The following is a 17,614-nucleotide window of genomic DNA, read 5'->3' as shown; positions in this document are numbered from 1 at the left end:
TCTCAGCAATGAGTGGCATAGACAGCTCTGAAATTCCATCATTCTCCTCTTTGTTAGGCAATGTGCCATGTGCTGAAAATAAAAAGACAAAAACAGAACATCCTCTGTCTTCAAGGAGAGGATACACATGCACATAGAAGTGCAACTAAAATAAACGTGAGGTGATTTAGGGGGAAGATGCCAGCAGCTGGGGGCTCAGGACAGGCCTCATGCTTCAGCCAACCTCTGATGGAAACTAGAAGCTATGAGGCAGAGATGAGAAGGGAGCATCTTGCAGGGGGTGAAGATGGCCCTTCCAAAAGCCTAGAGACAGGAGAAGGCATGGCATGTTGAGGTGCAGCCAAAAGGCCAGTCAACTGGACTTGGTGGGGCCTTGGCTGTGAAGAGCTTGAGAATGCCCAATAAAGCAGTTTGATCCTAGCGCTGGTAGTGATGCCCAGACGTTTACTGAGCAGAGGAGTGACAAGGTCAGACCCAAGCTTTAGGAAAATCACATCGGTAGCCATGGAAGATAAACTTGAGGTAGGAAGGCTATTGACACAGTGAAGGCGAGAAGGGATAAATAAAGGCCTCAGCTAGATAGTGTCTGTGCAAACAACATGAAGGGGATGAAAAATGCAAGACGTGCTTTGGACATACTTGTTTCAGCCTCCACGTCTACTGTATGTGACTCCTCTCTCTATTCACCATAGTTTGAGCCCTTGTCTCCTCTCCAGATTACTGCAGCAGTGTTGTGGCTGTTCTCCTGCCTCTCCTCCCTCCTGTCCATCCTCCTCACAGCTGCCAGAGTGATTTTTCACAAGTACAGATATGACCACGTCACTCCTGTCCTCAATCAACCCCAAAGGCTCCCCATTGCCTCTAGGATCAAGAATAAATTGCTCTCTTTAATTCTTATAGCACTTCACAACCTGACCCCAAACTATCTTTCCAGCCTCATTATACATTATTTTCCCATAGAAGCCTTTTGTTTATTCCTCACTTTATTTCCTTCTAATGCATTACCACCTGACTTCTGTCTAATAGAATCCCTTTCTTCCTTCAAGATAGGGGTTAAGCACCATCTTGTACTTCATGTCTTTCCTGATCTCCCCAACTAGTAATGCCTTCCCTTCCAAATTACCTCACAGTCAACCACTCTGTCCACATTTGCACTTGTCTTTATATTTATGCCATACATATTATATACATACATGCTGTCTCTCAGGTTAGCATGTAAGTTCCTTACAGGAAGACACTACTTGATGCATTGCATTTGTCCATGAGAGGGGTAGCATACTTTAGGGATTGATTGAAGCAGAATTGACAAGATTTGGTAGCTGATGGGTTCCTTACTCAGGGAAGGCTGAGGAGAAGAATGACTGAACTTCCAAACCTGTGTCCCTGGGCAAATGAGGTGCCCTCGACGGAAAGGGGGAAGTGAGTGAGAGGTGAGGGGAAGGGGTTTTCTTTAGACACATGAAATTCAAGGTGTCTATGGGACATCCATTTTGGAACATCTGGTGAGCATATTTCTAAAAAAAAAAAAAAAGCCATCAACCAATATATAAAATCTTTCTTAAATATTTTTAATCATTTTGTCTGAAGGGGAAATGAGACAAGAATTTAAACAGCACATTAACTGTTTGGCTATTTCTTCATTCCCACCTAGGCTATCCAACAGAAGCCTTTCAGATGTCTCAGGACTCTAACCCAAAGTTCACCATTCCATAATGGCATTTTTCTTCTCCTGTCATAGTCTTTCCTCCTTTTATAGAAAGCTAAGGAAGTGCAATTTCCTAACTACTGCTATTTGTTTCTCAAAGTTCATAACTATAGGGCTAATGCAGCTCACAAAATCCATTTTCTCCATCCGGATTTAGTAATCCATTGCTCAGATTTTTATTCCCATCACACATGAAAATGTTCCATCTCCTGTCCCCTACCTTGTAATATTCCCTTTATTTAAAAAAAACCCTATTAAATTGAATTTACTTCTCTTTATTTAGAAATAAAGAATGAAGACAAACTACCTTGAAATGGTCCCTGTGGTGTTGGGAGCTGTGATCCTGATGGAAATTTTTCAGGTAAAGCGAACCTTGCTAGGGGGAGGGATTTGGATATGGTGATTGATTATTGGGATGGAAAACTTCCAGATAGCCTTTCCTCAGCCATTTAGGGGGAGAGGAAGAGGAATGGTGCAGAGATGAGAGGAGGACAGTAAGGCAGAAGAGAATAAATAGAAGAGATATCGAATTTTGCTGAAGTAAAGAAACAATGTGATATATTTTTTAAAAAGCTAGCTCAAGACTTTATATCAAGGAATTTAGTCTCACGTCCTCATTCTGACATTTACTAACTGCCTAGATACTCCCTTGCTTCTCTGAGCTTCAGTTTCCCTTTCTGTAAAATGGGGCTAATAACACGACTCCCCATTTCCTCAAGTTATTTAAAGCGCTTTGTAAATGTGAGCTTTTATTGTTAAAATTTGGTTTCTTTTGCTAGATAAAGGAGGGAATATACCATCAGACCTATCCATCTAGGCTTTTTTGTCTGATCCTTGGCTCTCAAGCCCTTTTGTTCTTGTTGAGTGCTGGTGTGAGTGAAATCACAATTCAAGGTACTGTTTGTACTGAACATTCAGTCAGCTGTGGCCGCTGGCCAAAAGAACATGAATGAGTTCTTAATTTAGCACAGTGATAGAGTGGGAGTACGGCTTACAGTGTGCTCCAGGCTGGACGATTAAACCAGAGAAGTGTCCACAGTTTCTCTTGGTGCCCTCTCCTGTTTCTACTTTCTTCAGGATGCAGGAAAATAGCATGTGTGGGGTAAGAGGTCGACATTTGGTGCTGCTAGAGCTTGGCCCCACATGTGGATCTGACATGAAGCCAGAAGTGCATCCCCCCATGCTACAGCCTGCTTTTTCTGCCGATTACTGCTTTACTGAAGAGAGCAGGACACAGGAGATGGGGGCTCAGAATTTGGTCATCTGGATTTCTTAGTCCTAGACCTAGCACTAACTTGCTTTATAATTTCAGTTTCATAATCTGCAAAATGGGAAAAACTGACCTTATGTATCTTATGAGTATTGTTGTGGGTACAAAATGAGATAATAGATGTGACATGTCTGAAATTTATAAGAATGTATACTTTTATGAGGACTGCATACAATGAAAGTTTTCTTCATTATCAGCATTATTGAAATAATTCCACCACAAGCATCCTGCTCTGTGGAAGTTCCTCCCTCCTCTCTTACCAGCAGCTCCGCATTTCTGGCCCCCAGGTCAGACACATCCCTTGTAAGCAAGAGAACTTTTTGGAAAGTAATGAAATGAATTGTAAGGCAACCACTATGCATTGGTAACTAGGAATGTTTTAGATTACAGTTCTAGGAAATTTTAATTAAAATGATCTTGGAATGTTAAAATTATTCATTATCTGTGTGTTAATATCAAAGAAATAGCTATCATTCTCACAGAGAAAGAACAGCCACTTTCAGCATTCAGGAGACTCCTGGTCTCTCAGTGTTCTTTCAGAGCCTCCAATAAACATCCTTTGTAAACACAGCTATGTGACCAATGTCCACCAAGGCTTGTTTAGCTGTTTTCTCCAACCTCTCCTCAGAGCGTCAAGGTTTTACTTAGTTCCCTGTCATTTAAGTTCACAGAGTTAGAATTGGAAGGGATGTTAGACTGTCATACAGACCAGTGGTGTCACACTCAGACAGAAACAAGGGCCACCACAACCACACAGTGCACAGGATCCTTGTGGGCCACACGTTTACTTCTTACCTGTGTTTTCTTTTATTTATTTTTAAGAAGATTTCTCAATTCATTTTAATCTGGTCTGGCCGACACTCAGGGGTGGGTTGTGTGATTGATACCTCTCTGTGCTAGACCATCTTCCTTCTTGGATAGATGAAGAAACAGGACCTGAGAAGGCTAAGTGAGTCGCTTGAAGTCATGTAGCCAGTCAGTAGCATGGTGGAGTTCCCATGAACCAGACTTTTTTCTACTTACTGCTTTCTAAGGGAGCATATATTAGAACTCAGGTCTTCTGAATCTAAGCCCATTGCTTGTTGATGACATACTGCCTTCCCATGCCCATAGCTAGCTCTTGAGGAGTTAAAGCTGAGGCATTGTGGAGTTGTGATATGGTCCCTGGGGCAGCTGATGAAAGGGGAAGAGGAGGATTGTGGTGTTAGGTGACTCAGTAGAAATGGCATGGTTAAGGAGGGAAGAACCAAGTCATACTCCTAACCCCTTTATGGTGCAGTTCTCACAACTTTCCCCATGCCTAGAATGTTCTTCAAACTCTTATGATGCCTGACTTCCTTCAATGCCCAGTTCAAGCGCCATCTCCCAGATGAGCATTTCTTGATCTCAACAATTGTTAGTCCTCTTTCTCTTTCCTCAAATCATCTTGGATTTATTTAGCAGTGAACAGATTACATACCCACCCACCCTGTAGAATGTAAGATTCCTTGAGGATAAGGACTGTTTTGTTTTTGTGGTACCTCTAGCACTTTTCTCAATACCTTGTACTAGTAGTTACTTGAATTGAATATGATTTGGACATGCAAATACCATCTTATTCAATCATTTGTGGGACCTTAATTCTAATTTTGGATGAAGGAGGAGGCCCTTTCCTTTCCCAAAGTCAGTCCTTCGGCATGCGCCTTTCATCCCATTTCCTCCTGACTTTTCTAGTAAATTACTCCTACTATGTCTGGGTTTCCCCATTCATTTAAGAAGAGCAGACAAACAACTCAACCTTTACTTGATCCTGCCATTGCTGTGAGCTGTTGTTCTGCCTGTCTCCCCCCCTTCTCAACTAAATTCTTTGAGAAAGTTGTGTATGCTAGAGACCTCCACTTCCTTTCTCAACTCTCTTCTAAATACTCTGCAATCTAACTTCTAACCTCATCATTCAACTGAAAGCACCCCCTCCAAAGTTACCAGTGATCTTTAATGGCCAGATCCAATGGCCTTTTCTCCATCCCCATCCTTCTTGACCTCTCTGCAGCCTTTGACAGTGTCAGTCATAGCCTTCTCCTGAATACCTTGTCTTCTCTAGCTTTTCCTGCTACTGCTTTCTCCTCATTTTCTTCCTCCCAGTCTGATTGTTCCTTCTCAGCCTCCTTTGTTGGTTCTTCAGATGTAGGTGTACCCCCAGGATGTGCCCTAGACTTTCTTCTATTTTCACCCAGTAGCATTTTCCTTGGTGATTTGATCAGCCCTCATGGCTTCGGTGATCATCTCTCTGCAGATGACTCCCATATCTAATTATCCAGTCCTTAATTTCTCTCCTGAGCTCCAGCTACAAATAACTAGATGGCTTTTGTATACCACAAACTGTTCCATTGACATCTCAAACTGAACATGTTCAAAACAGAGCTCATTCTGTCCCCCTGAGATTCTGTTACTGTTTAAGGCCCCCCACCCTCTGGGACAGCCAGGTTCAGAACCCCAGTGTGCCCCTTGGTGCCTTCCTCTCACTCTCCCTGCATTTCCAACTCCTTGACAGATTTCCTACTTCACCACGGCTCTCTCTCTTCACACATGCAGCACCATAGGCCCTCATTCCACTTCTCTTGGATATGACATTGGCCTTCCAATTAGTCTCCCCGCCTCAAGTCTGTCCCCACTGGGGTCTATCCTCTTGTGGCTGCCATGGGGACTTTTCTAGAGTGTAGCTCAATGAGCTGCTGTGGCTCCCTCTTAGCTCCAGGATCAAATAGAGTCCTCTCTTTGGTGTTTGAAGTTCCTTCTAGCCTGGCTCCTTCCTACCTTTGCAGTCTTTAACACCCAGCTCCTCTTCACACAGTCTGATCCAGCTCCCCTGACCTGGGTGCAGTTCCTAACATGCTGTCACACTTCTCTGTTCCTCTGTATTGGCTTTCCCTCATCACCACCTGTTAGCTTCCCTGGCTTCTTTCAAGACTCAGCTCAGATGCCATCCCGGTCCCTACAGTTGCAGATGCCTTCCCTTCTCAGGTTGCCTTCCATCTGCTTTGTATAAATCTTTCACACACCTAGTTATTATACAGTGTCTCACCTATTTGAATAGAAAGTCAGTGAAGGCAGGAGCGTTTCCTTCCTTTGTATACCCAGCCTCAGTTCAGTGTCTGGCATGTGGTAAGTGCTTAATAAAGGATTATTGATGGACAGAGCAGTGGATAAAAGTGAGGCATGTTCTGTAGTACAAAGATAGTCTCTGAAGGTGAACATGTGGGGAGCCAAGTCTTCTTGCCCTATTTTGAGGGATAGCAGACAGGAAAGTAAGTGACATGCATAATGTCTCTCATCTCCACAGTGTCCATTTTCTCTCCTCCTTTAGGTTAAGGGTCACACGTTGAGCATGTCCACTGATACTTTTGATGACCAATATTTGAAGTGTGCTGACAGAATGGAGACCAGATTTGTTCCCAAGCTGCTCATTGAGGAAAAAAACAACCATAAGCTCTTCCGTTCTGTGTGGGCAGAAGCTGCCTCCCAATGGGATGAAAGGAAGGCCCAGCTGCTGCTTCCTCCAGGCTTTCAGGACAGCCATGGCACAGCTCTCATGGCCTATGCTTCCCAGGCTCAGAGGCAGACCCCCTTTTACCAGGAGTTCAGCTCTGCCGTAGAAAGTGCTGGCAGATCTCGAGATGATTATATCTATAGCTTTCCCTTCAAAGCCTTACACTTCTACCTGACGAGAGCCTTGCAGCTTCTGAGCCAAGAGTGTTCGCAGAGTTACAGGCGGCCAGTGTACACCAAAAACCTGCTTCTTTCACCTGGGTCTCAGGGACAAGAGGAGGTCAGGTTTGCTCATTTTACCTCTTTCAGTGTCAGACCCACACCTGTATCTGACTCAGAAACACTGTTCACTGTCTACACATGTTTTGGCATTTCTACAGAAATAATTTCTGACTCAGTAAATGGAGGCATCTTAATACCTCTGAATGAGGTTTTTAAACTGACCCAGGAAGGGAATAGGACCAACGTTGTCCTTAGAAGCATGAACAAGACCTGCAGCCATTTTGACTGTGCATACCTTGGAGGTAAGCGGGTCTGCTCTTTTTTGCTGAAATTAGGAGCATGAAAATGGGTTTCTTAGACCTGGGAATGAGGGAGGTGGAGTTGACAAGGAGAGTTTCTGCTGCCTGGATACATGTTTTCATCTGATCTTTCACATCTGACCAGGTCAGAGTAGGGCCCTTTTGAAAATAATTATAGAATTCAGCGATCCTGGTCCCGTCAGTAAGTAGCTAGACGTTTGTGGCCATCTCCTCAGCCAGTATTTTGTCAGTGCCTTGGTTCTTTGTGGGTCTGTGGCTACTGTTTTGAAAAAGCCCAAGAAGACTCAGATGTAGGTTTAGATTTTTTTTTCCAAGGAGCTCTATGAGCAAAGGGATCCAGCCCTAGGAAATACATGACTTGAGACCTGAGGCCCTGGGATCACATCTGAGCTCTCCCACCTGGATGGCCATGGTGGAATCACTTCACTTTCTTGGAGCTCAGTTTTCCCTATTGCAAAATGATCCCTAAAACATCTTCCAGTTCTATGTCCCATCATGTCTCTAGTCTGTTGCCTAGCCATCATGATTCTCTGGGTAAGACCAGAATTTTAGCACCAATTGGCAGGTATCAGAGGCTGTATATTAGTGGTTGATGCAGTTTTAATCTCTATCACTTAAATTAGTAGAAAAAATGTCAATGTGCCACCTGGATTATAAAAAGTTTTCAGCATTTCCTTTAGGGTTAAAGAACATATCCCCTATTATAGAGAGGGGACACAGATGTCTGCCTGGTCTCCTAGGCTTATAAATTTCCAGTCACAGGAAAGGACATTCAGGTAAGTACAACATGGTCAGTCATTAAAGTTTCTGCTAGGTAGCAAGTGATAGGCTTTCTGAAGCACTCTCTGAAATCCCAGGCTGCACCAGTGAAGAGGAAGAGAAAGGCACAGCTGGGTTGAATCAGAAGTTTTGGTCACCTTTGTCATGTTTTAAGTTTGTAAGTAATGGACATTAGAGTTCATCAGCCAGCTGATTCCAGTCAGTTCCCTGTCTTCTGTATCTCTAAGGGGAGTGGGTAGGCATTAATGCCCTCCAGTGGCATAGCGCCAAGCGTCTGTGAGCTCAGGAGACCTGGCTTCAGCCTCTGAACACGAGCTGTATTTCTCTTCTTTGGCCTTCAGTTTCCTCATTTGTAAGATATGAAGGATATGGTCTATGGAACCGTGCTTCTGAGTAATTCAGTCCAGAGGATGATAGGGCAGGCAGGGCCGAGAGCCAAGATCCAATCCTCCAAAAGGATGGACCGCCTTGTGTATGAACACTTGAAGATCTTCTGGGAAGGGCTTGATGAGTGCAAGCCTGCCAAAGCTTGTCCAGCTCCATGGGGGCAGGAACCGTGTCTTCATTGTCTTTGTATCCCTCCTTCCCCCTGGACCAAACAATAATGCTTTTCATGTAAGAGGCATATGATAATGGTCACCGAATGAATGGGTAAATGAACAACATGATTGTATGGATGGAGGTGAAAAACTTGGTTTGCATTCTTTTATTTGTGCCAAATCCTGTGGTAGAAGGATGGTTCTATATGCCAGCTGAAGGAGGACCTCCACACACTGGGCATGTGGCCTTGTATATGCCAAGCACTCAGGCAGACTAGAGGAAGTGTAGAGGCAGAAGAACACAAGCGAAATTCAGGGGGCTTCTGATGCCACTCTCTGAAAAACAGAAGAACTTTCCTCTTCATGCACCATACTTTTTACTAATTTGTACTAATTTGGAAAGATCAGTTAAAGTATAAAGTCATTTTAAAGTTCATTTATTCATTCTTGGGGGTGTTCTTTTAAGGGGATATTTTTAGTGACTAGATTAAAATGATTTGGTATTCAAATATAAAATATTTATAAACACTTTGTTAGAATAAACAAAATACACTGCTCCCTAGAAATCTTTCCTCCCCCAAAAAAGCTTATTTTAATGTAAGCCACATGATGTAATGGAAAGAACATTGAATTTGGAGTCAGACAACTGAGAACCAAAAACCAGCTCTATTACTAACTCATCGGCATGACCTTGGACAGTAAGTGAACCTCCCCAGGCCTCAGTTTCTTCATCTGCAAAATGGGAGAGGTTGAACCTCTGAGATGCCTTCTAGCACTAGATCCTGTGAGCCTATGAAGGGAAGTCCAGCCTTCATAAAATCATCTTAGGTTCTGAATTAGCAGAATCTGGGTTTGGGAGGTATCATTTATATATTTTATTTTTGATCTGATTTAAAGATTGTGGGTTCAGAGCTGGGAGGAGCCTTAGAAGTTGTCTCATTCAGTTCCCTTCTTTCATAGGCTGAGCTAAGGTGGGGTTAGTGACTCCTGCCAGGTCTCAAAGGTCTTCAGATTCTAAATCCATTGGAATTCCATTGTATTTCCCTTGGGCTAATGGATGGCTGAGTGGAGAGGATGCAGAGCAGGGAGTCAAGACGACCTGACAACAAATCCCAGTTTCTGATCCGTATGATTCTGGACCTCTCTCAGCATTAGCTTCCTCTTCTGTAAAGTGTGGTTATAACACCTTTCCAATAAGGTTGTTACAAAGATCAAGTGCCTTCCAAGGCCCCATCCATCTCTGGCCCTCTAATCTTCTTTATATAAAACCTTGTGAACCTGGACTCCATGAATTCTGAGTCTGTGAAAATTTTACAAAGTTTGGGATGACTTTATAGACTGAGAGTTAGAAGGGACCTTAGATGAGAAAACTGAGAATCAGTTGTGAGAATCAAAGGAGATTCTGTACATATATACACACACACATAATCCATCCATCCATCCATGCATACATGCACAGTAGGAATGCAGGCAGTAATTTCTTAAGCACCTACTGTATGCCAGGCACTGTGCTATTCACTAGGGACCAAATACAAGTCCCCCCCCCCAAAGATATTCCCTGCCTTCAAGGAGTTCACATTTTAGTGGGAGAAGATAGCCCACTACAGAGACCTGGAAAGCAGGAAGAGAAGGGGGGAGGCAGGGCGGCCAAGTGCAGAGAGTCAGAAGCAAAGTTAGGAGAGTGATGAGGGATGGCTGACTTGGAGATTCCCCCCACCCCCCACCCCCCACCAAATGGGACTTCTAGGGGGCTAGGAAGGCAGCTGAAGTGTCCAAAGAATTCATCCTTGCAAATCTTAGAGTCCTGTATAGATGGGAACTATCATTGTTTTTCTGTCACAATGTCTCAGAAAATCATCATTGTTTTCTGAAGGTTGGTCAAAAAACAAAATGAATTTAATACACCTTCAGATTCTTTGTAGCAGAGACTGAATGACCCTTTAGGGGCCCTTCGAAGCAACTTGCTGCTACTTCAGTTTCCTGAATCTGATCTAACATGAGGGAGCTTTGGAGCCTGTTTCCAGCTCCCTCTTACCCCCCCAGCCCAGGAAGCCCCTCCAAGCAGCTGAGGGGTGGATGCTCCCTTTTGTATAGCCACTGAGATACTGGCTCCTCTAGTGACACAGACAATAAGGGGATTCCTTGTCATATTGAAGTGCAAAACTACCTGGCTGTCAACTCCCAAGCTCCTAAGGGGTCTCCTCAAACCAGAATGGGGCAAGCCTGGGGATGCTCTAGACCGAAGAGGTGGGAAAATACAGCCTCGAGGCCACATGTGGCCTTTTAGGTCCTTGGGTGTATCCTTTTGACTGAGTCCAAGTTTTACAGAACAAATCCTTTTATTAAGGGGATTTGCTCTGTGAGGTTTGGATTCAGTCAAAGGATAGCACTTGAGGACCTAGAGGGCCACACGTGACCTCAAAGCTGCAGGTTCCCCACCTCTGCTCTAAAGGCACTGACCACGTTCTACAGTGGAAACTGAGTGTCATTCATTCAGATAAATACTCTGTACAATAGAGGAAAATGTCTGTGAAAAATGAAAGTGCTCCTTTGTTATAAACTGTCCTGATATTACTTAACTAGGCAGGGTTACTTTTGGTGCCCCAACATTGGGTCCCCACAGATTTATTTGGCACTAAAGGCTTATTAAATCCTATGGTAGATCCCATAACAGAGTGCTTAAAGGTGTTTAAGCATCACAATAACCCTTGGAGGTAGGTGGCATTGGTTTTATAATCCTCATTTACAGCTGAGAAAACTGAGTTTCAAGGTGGTTAAATAACTTGCCCATGATTACATGGCTAGCAAGCGTCTGGACAAAAGATTTAAACCCAGTTCTCTCCTGTCTCCAAGTCCAGGGCTTTACACTAGCCAACAGTCTTCTCACTATAAGAATAAACGATGTTTCTCTCTTGTTGCAGGTCTGAAAACAGAAAACTGTGTTGACAGCACTGGTAAGACACAGATTAAAGGATTTTCTCAGTTAATAGGAATCTCGTCAGTATCTTCTGTCAATACCTCTCAAAGAGGCAGACCAGGATTCTCGTTAAGTCTGCTGCTGCTGCCGCCTACAAAGAGGACGTGGGCTTCCACGGACCTCCTTCTCTCCTTCTGTGCCCAGGAAGAGACTGCTTTATGCACTGCTATAATGCCCACTCAAAAGAGATGCTTAGACCTGGGTCTATAACAAAGAGAGCAGAGCGCTTTCATCCCATTCCCCTGCCAGGAACAGTATTAGGAAAAGAGGCATCCCTGTTTCAGGCTTCTCCCGGGGTAGTAGAACATATGGGGAGAATTCAGGTTAATATGTTTGCTCAGTTTTAAGAAAGAAAACGCCAGGGAACAATAAAGTAGAGGAGTAGGGAGAGTGAGAGTAGGGTGTAAGCTGGGAGGCACCAGACTTAACTTTATCAGAAGAAGGACAATGCAAAGACGGGTGGCGGCTCCTCCAGGGAACCTCAAGCAATGGGTGCTGAGACATGTGAGTGTTAGGCAAGCCCAAGGTTAAGGGGAGTCCTGGAGGATCTGACCCATCTGTCAGCTGAGATAAAACGCCACCTAGGCCTCCATCTTTAAGGGTTTCCTTTAGCCAGGGACCACTTTCAGTTTACAAGCAGGTGTTTTGATGACCTCCCCTTAGATACACTTTTGAATAACAGAAACCCAGCTTATTTCTCTGCTCTGTGGCTGGATAACCTCTTCATTTAAACTCCCACACCATTTTATTGGGTCATTTGAAGGACATAAAAGTCCTGGTCTCATGGAGAGTTCTTGGCTGAGTTTGACATTGACTCCTAGACCAAGTGAAACGCAATGAAAACCGGTTTTTGTTTGTTTGTTTCAGGACAACTTAAGTCCAAATACGCCAATTTCCCTGGTGAGAAATCTTCTTTTTTAATCTTCCTTCCTCCCTTCTTTCCTTCCCTCCCTTCTTTTCTTCCCTCCCTTCTCTCCTCTCCCCCCCCCCCATCCCTCTCCACCTACACTTTGTTAACATGTTGCATAATTCTCTTCTATTTATTTCATTAGGATTGAAATTCAAAGGAAAAGAAGGTGAGATCCCAGGTAAGAAATGCTTTGGGTCAGTCCGCAAATGTTTTAAAACTTAAACGTTTTAAGTGCCAGGTTCTTGTTACAAAGGATTGTCAAAAGACACTCCAGAGCTCTCAGTCTAATGAGAGGGATAGTATGCACATAACTATGTAAGGGCTTCATTAGAGATGACCTAGCAGATGGCAGGCACTGGCATTAAGGGTCATGGGAGAGGTTGCTAGAAGGTGGAGATGGTAGAAGGAGGTAATTGTAGGCATGGAGGATGGTCAGTGAAAATGTGAGGGCTAGCGAGGAGGCCAGGGTCACTGGATCACTGAGCCAGAGCAAGAGGGCTAGCTGGTGTGAGGAGGAAGAAGACTTCCCAGGATGGGAACAGGCTATGGAAGGCTTTACAAGCCAAGGCAAGGATGTTCTATGGATCTTGGAGCCACTAATGGGGGGATGACATGGGGGATGGACTGGATGGGACAAAGCTCAAGGCCAGGAGCCAGCCAGGAGATGATTGCCTGGTGGGAATGGATCTGAGGGAGAGAGAAGGTCCATGCCCAGGGCAGAGGGCCCATCAGCAGCTTGATAAGGGACCCACCTAGGGGTGGTTCTGGGCACTGCAGAGGCCAGCTACTTCCCTGGTCTAGCCCTTCCTGACTCGATTGTTGTCCCCTAAAGTCCCTTAGTCTAGTGTAGAATGGCAGAGGCCAAGACTGTACCACCATCCCAAGAAAAGAAGGGGCAAATCCAGAGAGGCACTCTTGCTTCTTCAACTACAGCATTTATAGTGTTGTGATGAGGATGATGTGATGCCTAGTTACGACCAGATGCCCTGCTGGCCAGGGACGTGGCTGGCTGTTGCAGATGGTGCCCTATCAATCCAGTGACAGACTGGGTCTGTGGCAGCACCTCCTGTGGGCACAGGCTCTGTCTGAGAAGCTTCTCAAGTACTTCCCACTGACTCGAATCATAAGCCATCATGAAACTCAGATCAGCCAGTGCTTTGTGGGGGGATCAGGGATTCCCCTCCGTACACACTCATTGGTACCAGAATGTGGTTCCTAATATTGCCAGGTAAGGCCTCCTTCTGCCATCTATATCTAACTGGGCTACTGGGAACTAGGGATGAACATCAAGGCCAGCCTGAGTGCTACTAAAACATCCCAATTTCTGTCCCATGCCATAGGGTGTGCCACAGTAAATGCTACAAGAAAAGAATGAGCATTCAAAGTTTAAGTACGAGGAGAGATGGTATTCTAGGGGATTCAGATAGGGTCACCAAGACAAAGAGAGGTCATGTGCTATGTTCTGAGAAAAATGACTTGAAGAGGGCTTATGTGTGAGAATAAGTCAGAGATGAGACTGGAAACTCATGGAAGGCCTTGAATATCAGGCTAAGAAATATGTAGAATTAATCTAAAGGATAAGGGGGAACCTGTTAAGGTTTGGGAGTGGAGCTGGGATGTCACCTCATTAAGGAGCAAGGGGAACCCCTCACCAGTCAACAATCTTTATTTCACAGAACTGGAAATCCATAAGCCTCACGGTCCAGAAGGTAAGTGGTCTTCCTGTTTGCTCTTTCGTGACTTCTGAGGGCCCTCCCTAGGGAGCCAAGAGTTGTTTCCAGAATGTGGTGTGGAACGTCGCTCCCCTGGCCTTTACCACTGTATCTTGGAGTGGCAGGAGAATAAAGGAGAGAAGATGGCTTTTCTCTTTGGCCCTTGTGAGCAAATCACCTAAGCTTGAGGGCGCAACCACCTCAAATATTTTTAGATGCATTTTTGTGCTGTTTGATAGGAATTTAGATCTTTCAACCAAATACATTAAAAGAACAGAATGAAAAGACAACTTAAAAAGCCGGTAATAATGACTTGAGGAACTAACACAAAGGCAGACCTTTCTGCATCTGATCTCACAAAGGGGGAGGAGCCAGTTGCTGGGGTAGAAATAATAGGAATCCTGGGAAGAAATGACCCCTCCATCCTCAAGTTTGTGAAAGAGAAGAAGAGACAACTCAAAGATCTTCTGATAGATACCTGAGGTTCTGGGAAAGCAGCTTGCACAGGGTTCAAAGGAAGAGGAGTAGGATCTCATGGAAGGGCTCCAGGGAAAGCCCAAGAAGGAAGGGGAGACGCCAAAAAATAGAACTCTGAAGAGACAGAGGGAAACACTTTTGATAAGGAGGTAAAACAGGATTTGTTTGAAGACTTTAATGTGGTCTCACAGAGAACACACCAACCAACTTAGACTCTAAAAAGTGATGTTCAGAAAATGGAAGTAAAGCCATATCATGTAGCAGAGAATGAATGGAAGAATGTGGCATGGTCTTATAAAAGTAATACAAGCTACTAAAACTCAGAATGAGCCTAAGGTCCGTCCAAGAGCCAACAAAAGAACTATGCTGGGAAAGGAGCCTCAGAGAAGGCGCTGGACCTTTAGGGGTACGTGAGGCAGTTAGCGCTGACCTCAGAGAAAGCAAAGCTGCCCAGGCCTTATTTGGGGGGTCTCTGCAGAAGAAAGCAGCTTTGGCCCTAGAAAGGACAGGGCAGAAGTGACTAACAGGGAGTTTGTACTAATCCATTCAGATGAGGAAGAAGATACTAAAGCAGCGCCTCAGTACCCTCGAAGACTTCATGTCTCTGGTCCCAGGTGATCCATTCTCTGGGCCTGAAAGAACCAGCAGATGCAGTGGTTGAGCCACTGTCAGTGATATTTGAAAGAGTGGGGAAAGCAGAAAAAATGCCACAGGTCATGTGGATTGTGGGAGAAAAATCTGGTTTTCTGCACTCACTTGCTACTTCTAGCTTCTCATAGACTCATTTTCCCCTTTGTCCAAGGCTGATACTATTTTCCCTACCAACCTGCCTCAGAGGGGTATTGTGAGAATCAAGTGAGACAGGGAATTGTATAAATTATCAACAGTGCTATGTAATGCATCAAAGAGAAGACTTGGCTCTTTACATTGAGTAATCACCTCAGTCCTTTATTAGCACCACTTAGCATTCTTAGATCTTTCAGATAATACACATTCTTATGGTTCTATTTGGGATCTTCTTTGAAATGGGTGCTTATCCCAGGGCACATGCCAGAGCTGCCATTCTCCACTTGCTGGGCCCTGAACCACATCCCCAAAGAGCCACCCAACTACTTTACCAGAATAGAAACTAGGTCAAAATTCCAAATGAGTACAGAATGCTCCCACTCCGTCTCACAGTTTTGGCTAGCCTAGGTGCTTATGAAAACCAGTGGGATTATAACCAGTCTCAGTAAAAGAGGGATACGATAGTGAGATAGAGAATGCTTCATTGGAAACCCAAACTCAGTTCTTCTACTTACTCCCTTTGAGCAAATTATTTATCCCGTTAGGTCCTCAGTTTCAGAAGGTCTAAAAGATTGGTTCCAAATCTGTCTTTCTATGGTACTAATCCGTTCAGCATGTGTCTTCAGTGGGCTTGTCCTATAAGAGACCTCTGGAATTTGATTGAAAATTGATCAATTGAGTAGGATCTATGTGTCTGGACCTTTAAAAACTGGAAAACCTAAGAGTCATGACATCACCCATGCTCATATTTCTTGAGTTTATTCTGAAATTGTATTTTGAAATTGTGCTGAGATAATTTCCTATCACTTTCCTTCTTCTTCAGAAATGAGTGAGGAACAAGAACCTGCTGAAGACCCTGGTAAGAAATAGTTTCTATCAGTCGGGGGATGGTAGCGAGACGCAACTTTGGGTGAAGGGGTGGGGGCAGAGAGAGGGGAAGAACTTGATGAGTGTCCTTAAGGAGGACCCTCTTCCCCGACAGCTGTCCCATATCTAGGGTGAAAGTCACATGCGGAAAGTACTCTTGAGTGGATTCAAAAAAACATTAATGAGTCACCTGCAGACTAGCGATACAATGCTGAATGCAGGTGGGCTCCTAGAAATTCAGGAGCATCTTTTATGGATTCTCCATCTCATTTAAAGAAGTGGGTGATACCGACTCCTGGGGATCACTGGAACAATCCAGGGCGAGATGGTAGTCGCTGTGGGTGCAAATGTACACTTACTCTGAGGCTTCTTTCCTAGTTTGTAATATTGCTAGGGGGCACTGAATAGTTTGGTTTGGGTTCTTTTTTTAAAGGGGGCAGTAGGCCAAATAAGTTTGGGACCCTATGGATTAAAGGAGAGACTCTAGCTTTCATTAGATACTTTATGCAGGAACTTTGTAAGTTTGATTTTCACGAAGCCTTCAAAGTCTGGAAGAATGGCAATATTGTTGGAGATGACAAGCGATCTCTGGCTACATCACCTCATTTGACTGCCAGTGCTGAATTCTTGGCTGAGATTGTCTTGGCTGTTACAGAAGCTACTTAAGTTAGAATTCAAAGCCAGCCAAGTTATGGGAACACTGTGGGGGAAAGAGCTCCTGAAATGCTTAAAGAAGGTCCAAACACATGTCCAGAAGCATTGCTCCTTTGGGATGAGACAGATACCTTACACCATGGGAGATTTGCTTGCTCTGAGCAGAAGTCCTGTTCAAGGATGCCATTCCACAGCCCAGAATTAATTAAAGAGGGAACCACTGGTTGTTGCCATTTATGGCACGTTCCCTAGTGGGCATCATCTGTGTCATGGTGTTTCATCCTGCAGACTCTGTAGTATCTGTGCAAAACAAGAAAAAGGGCATTTGTTCTTCACCAAGACCTCCAGAGGCCTGAATTTCAAGGTGTATGGATCGTGGTGACAGATACTTCAATAGCACCACAGTGACTCATCTGGAAGGCCAGGAACAGTGCTTTCCAGTTTCCCCTCCTGAAATGACACCACAGATAAACCAAGATAAAAGTGTACACTAAATCTGCTTGCTGACAGGGGCTGAGTAAAATATAAAGGAAATGTTGATATATTCAAACATGTCTATTCCTCATGTGATGACTGCTGTACTCTTGCCTAAGCCTTCAAAATTTCTCTACTGCACGAAGTCAGATCTTCATGTAAAAAAAAAAAAAAGAGGGATCATTGGGAACTTTGGAGGGAACAATTTCAGTTAAATGATGAGGTGGGAAGCCCATGGCAGAGAGTTTGAGAAAGGGAGAAGGAAGAAGTGGAGACACTGCAGTCACAGGTGGCTTTCTCAAGTTTAGCCATGAAAGGGAGGAATGAAATAGGACAATATCCAGCAGGGATGGACAATGGGGATGGAGGAGATATGGCTGTGTTTATGGGCAGCAG

At 44.3% G+C, this 17,614-nt stretch overlaps 1 protein-coding gene across 13 annotated transcripts in view; it reads left to right on the top strand.

Moving 5' to 3' along the window:
- The window catches only part of ART3 (ADP-ribosyltransferase 3 (inactive)), a 129,608-nt gene that overhangs the window by 107,211 nt on the left and 4,783 nt on the right, over positions 1 to 17,614 (top strand). For 11 of the 13 annotated variants that reach the window (XM_072624103.1, XM_072624108.1, XM_072624109.1 and 8 more), the window contains 7 exons: positions 1,989 to 2,066; positions 6,319 to 7,024; positions 11,283 to 11,315; positions 12,206 to 12,238; positions 12,391 to 12,426; positions 13,925 to 13,957; positions 16,047 to 16,082. In XM_072624103.1, the coding sequence (XP_072480204.1) occupies positions 1,998 to 2,066; positions 6,319 to 7,024; positions 11,283 to 11,315; positions 12,206 to 12,238; positions 12,391 to 12,426; positions 13,925 to 13,957; positions 16,047 to 16,082 (946 nt within the window). In that variant the 5' untranslated portion in view covers positions 1,989 to 1,997. The remainder of the gene's footprint in view (positions 1 to 1,988; positions 2,067 to 6,318; positions 7,025 to 11,282; positions 11,316 to 12,205; positions 12,239 to 12,390; positions 12,427 to 13,924; positions 13,958 to 16,046; positions 16,083 to 17,614) is intronic. The other 2 variants (XM_072624116.1, XM_072624114.1) reach the window with 1 other exon arrangement.

This window comes from Notamacropus eugenii, chromosome 7 (assembly GCF_028372415.1).
Source record: "Notamacropus eugenii isolate mMacEug1 chromosome 7, mMacEug1.pri_v2, whole genome shotgun sequence".
In the NCBI taxonomy this organism is placed as follows: domain Eukaryota; kingdom Metazoa; phylum Chordata; class Mammalia; order Diprotodontia; family Macropodidae; genus Notamacropus; species Notamacropus eugenii.
Note: the sequence above shows the minus strand (reverse complement) of the source record. Positions and strands in the feature narration are given on the sequence as shown.